At 36.4% G+C, this 2,579-nt stretch overlaps 1 protein-coding gene across 1 annotated transcript in view; it reads right to left on the bottom strand.

Annotated features, from left to right (window-relative positions):
- Positions 1 to 2,122, bottom strand: part of LOC104266063 (WD repeat-containing protein 86-like) — an 8,784-nt gene extending 6,662 nt beyond the window's left edge. The window contains exons 1-3 of the mRNA XM_026835841.1: positions 2,043 to 2,122; positions 1,404 to 1,527; positions 791 to 933 (exon numbers count right to left, since the gene is read on the bottom strand). Of these exons, the coding sequence (XP_026691642.1) occupies positions 791 to 933; positions 1,404 to 1,527; positions 2,043 to 2,122 (347 nt within the window). The remainder of the gene's footprint in view (positions 1 to 790; positions 934 to 1,403; positions 1,528 to 2,042) is intronic.
- Positions 2,123 to 2,579: the final 457 nt, after the last annotated feature.

The following is a 2,579-nucleotide window of genomic DNA, read 5'->3' as shown; positions in this document are numbered from 1 at the left end:
ACATAGAATAGAAATGGGGTAAGATGGATACCGTTAGAACATAATATCTCATAAAACCTCATCGTTTTTAACAGCGCTTAAATTAACAGCGCTCTTTTAGAATCATGGTGACACGGTTATATAATTCTGTATAGATCTTTGTTTACTAGCAAATGGGGCGACAAAAGAGAAGGAAAATGTGGGCCATTTTACGCCAACATAACATATAGTAGGGTGGGGAAAGACCAGGCACCTTTAACACACAATACCCAAATATCCTAATCGTGTTTTAAACAATTGACAACGGTCTATAGGAACTGCAAGGATACGGTTTTATAATTCTTTAAATGCTTTTTTTGTTTACTAGCAAATGGAACGAGAAAATAGAACGCAAGGTGTCCCATCTTTCCTCACCCTACTATGTAATCAGACTGAATATCGTCAGGTTAATGAACATGTTGATTGTTTATGTATTTTAATAATGCGTATACTTAAGCTTAACCACTTAAGCATCATTTTACATTTAAAAAGTTGAGTATAACCTCATTAATAAAAAAATTCATATTTCGTCATTAGTTATGGAAAAACTAGAAAAAAATATGCGTGTAGATAATATTTGTGTCTTACATATACATAATTTAAACTACCACATGGCGATCCAGGCGAGAATCTAATATAAAATGGATGTATAGCGAAAGGCGCGTTATTAGGTATCAATAATTTATGAGAAGCTTTGAGGTAGGTTTCTTTACGTAACACGCCGTTGCGTAGCATTGTAAATATAACTCGAACACTGCTGTTACGCTTTCACCTGTGCCCGTCCAGTTTCATCACGCAATTCCCGGAAACTGGGTTCCATTTTCGTATAGTTTTGTCGAAGCTACCAGTAAGGGCAAATTGGTTTTCCCACATTTTACAGCAGCTGATGTAACCAGAATGGCCCTCAAGGACAACCTGCAGCGAAACAATAACATATTTTTTCTTGGAAAACCATTTTGTATAGTAGGGGGAAGATAGGACACCTTTTGTTACATTTTCTCGTCCCAATTGGTAGCAAAAAAAACATTTAAAGAAATATAAAACCGTACCCTCACATCTTTTGCACCTAACATCTAAATATCCCGATCATGTTTTAAACAAATAACAACGGTCTATGGGAGTCGTGAGGATATGGTTTTATAATTCCTTGAATGTTTTTTGTTTACTACTAAATGGGACGATAGAATAGAATGAAAAGGTGTCCCATCTGCCCCACCCTACTATATATTGCTAGATTTTTTATCTATTCGATTATGATAAGATCTGTTAATTGAAAACAACGAAAGACGTGTGTTGCTGGCGACGAAATGGGACGAGAAAAGAGAATGAAAAGGTGTCCCACCTTCCCCGCCCATTTCCCCCCACTCTACTATATGTAAACTCACAGTGCATTCATATGTGTTGATGTTCCAGATCCGAGCAGTTCTATCATCCGATCCGGTTAAGAAGAAGTACTTTCGATGCTGATAAATCCATACAGTTGATACCGCCGGTATGACCTCCCAGTGTCTAAACAAACCGCAAACTTTAATACCTTATGTGCACACAAGTCGTAAATGTAATAAAATGGGGAAAATGGGACACCTTTTCAATATATTTTCTTGTCTCATTAAGTAATAAACAAAAAAAAATTATAGAATTGTAAAACCGTATTCTCACGACTTCCATAGACCGTTGTTAATTGTTTATAAAAACGTTCAAAAATTTGAATATTGTGTGCCAAAGGTGTCCTGTCTTACCCCACAGTACTATATGTATATATTTATATATATAATTACTTTGACTAAAGTTTTCTTTTCCCTCGATGTCGGTTTTTCATTCTTGCTATTCTTGCTGGATTTCGAAACAATAGTGCCCATGATTCTGCTTGCCAGACTATATAGTAGTCTACATTCTAACGTAACATAATCTAAGTATAAAAACGCGTTGACTCGAAAACGAATAGCTTTCTTTGGTCTTTCCAATGACGCATGGCGCCTTGGATATTTTTCAAGGCCTTTTTTCTTTACTACAATTCTCCTAACCCTACTTCCCCGGGACTGCTTTTCACTGTACAGCAGTTAAAAACCCAAGGCTGTATATCGTACGCGCTTTGTTCGGGCATACATCGAGACCGCGAATGGTTTTGGACGTTTATATCACTGGAAAATCGAAACTTAGTGAATTTAGATAAACGGAGGGAGAAAGCGCTCTCGCACGTACGCCAAAACAAACAATTTAGCGATAAAATAATGATATCAGTATTCAAGAACCTTTACCGTGCAAAATATTACGCGTAAGAAAAATTTAAAGAGAAGATATATAGTCGTCAAACAAGACTCAAAACAAACAATCGCTTAATAAATACAGTGTAATTGGTAAAACAATCCAAAAATCAAGGTCACAGCCAGCACTAAGGTCGTTTACGTAATCTCGTAATGTCTACTTAGTTTCAAGTGCTATCCTTGCATTTCCCTGCCTTCCGCATGTAGCAGGCATATATACACAAACCTTGTCAGAACTCATTAAAACAAATCCCAAGTTTACAGAAAACAGTATTCCCAAATTACTGAACTGTTTTT

The sequence above is a fragment of the Ciona intestinalis genome, chromosome 9, assembly GCF_000224145.3.
Source record: "Ciona intestinalis chromosome 9, KH, whole genome shotgun sequence".
Lineage (NCBI taxonomy): Eukaryota > Metazoa > Chordata > Ascidiacea > Phlebobranchia > Cionidae > Ciona > Ciona intestinalis.
The sequence above is the reverse complement of the archived record's forward strand: the minus strand, read 5'-3'. Positions and strand labels throughout refer to the sequence as shown.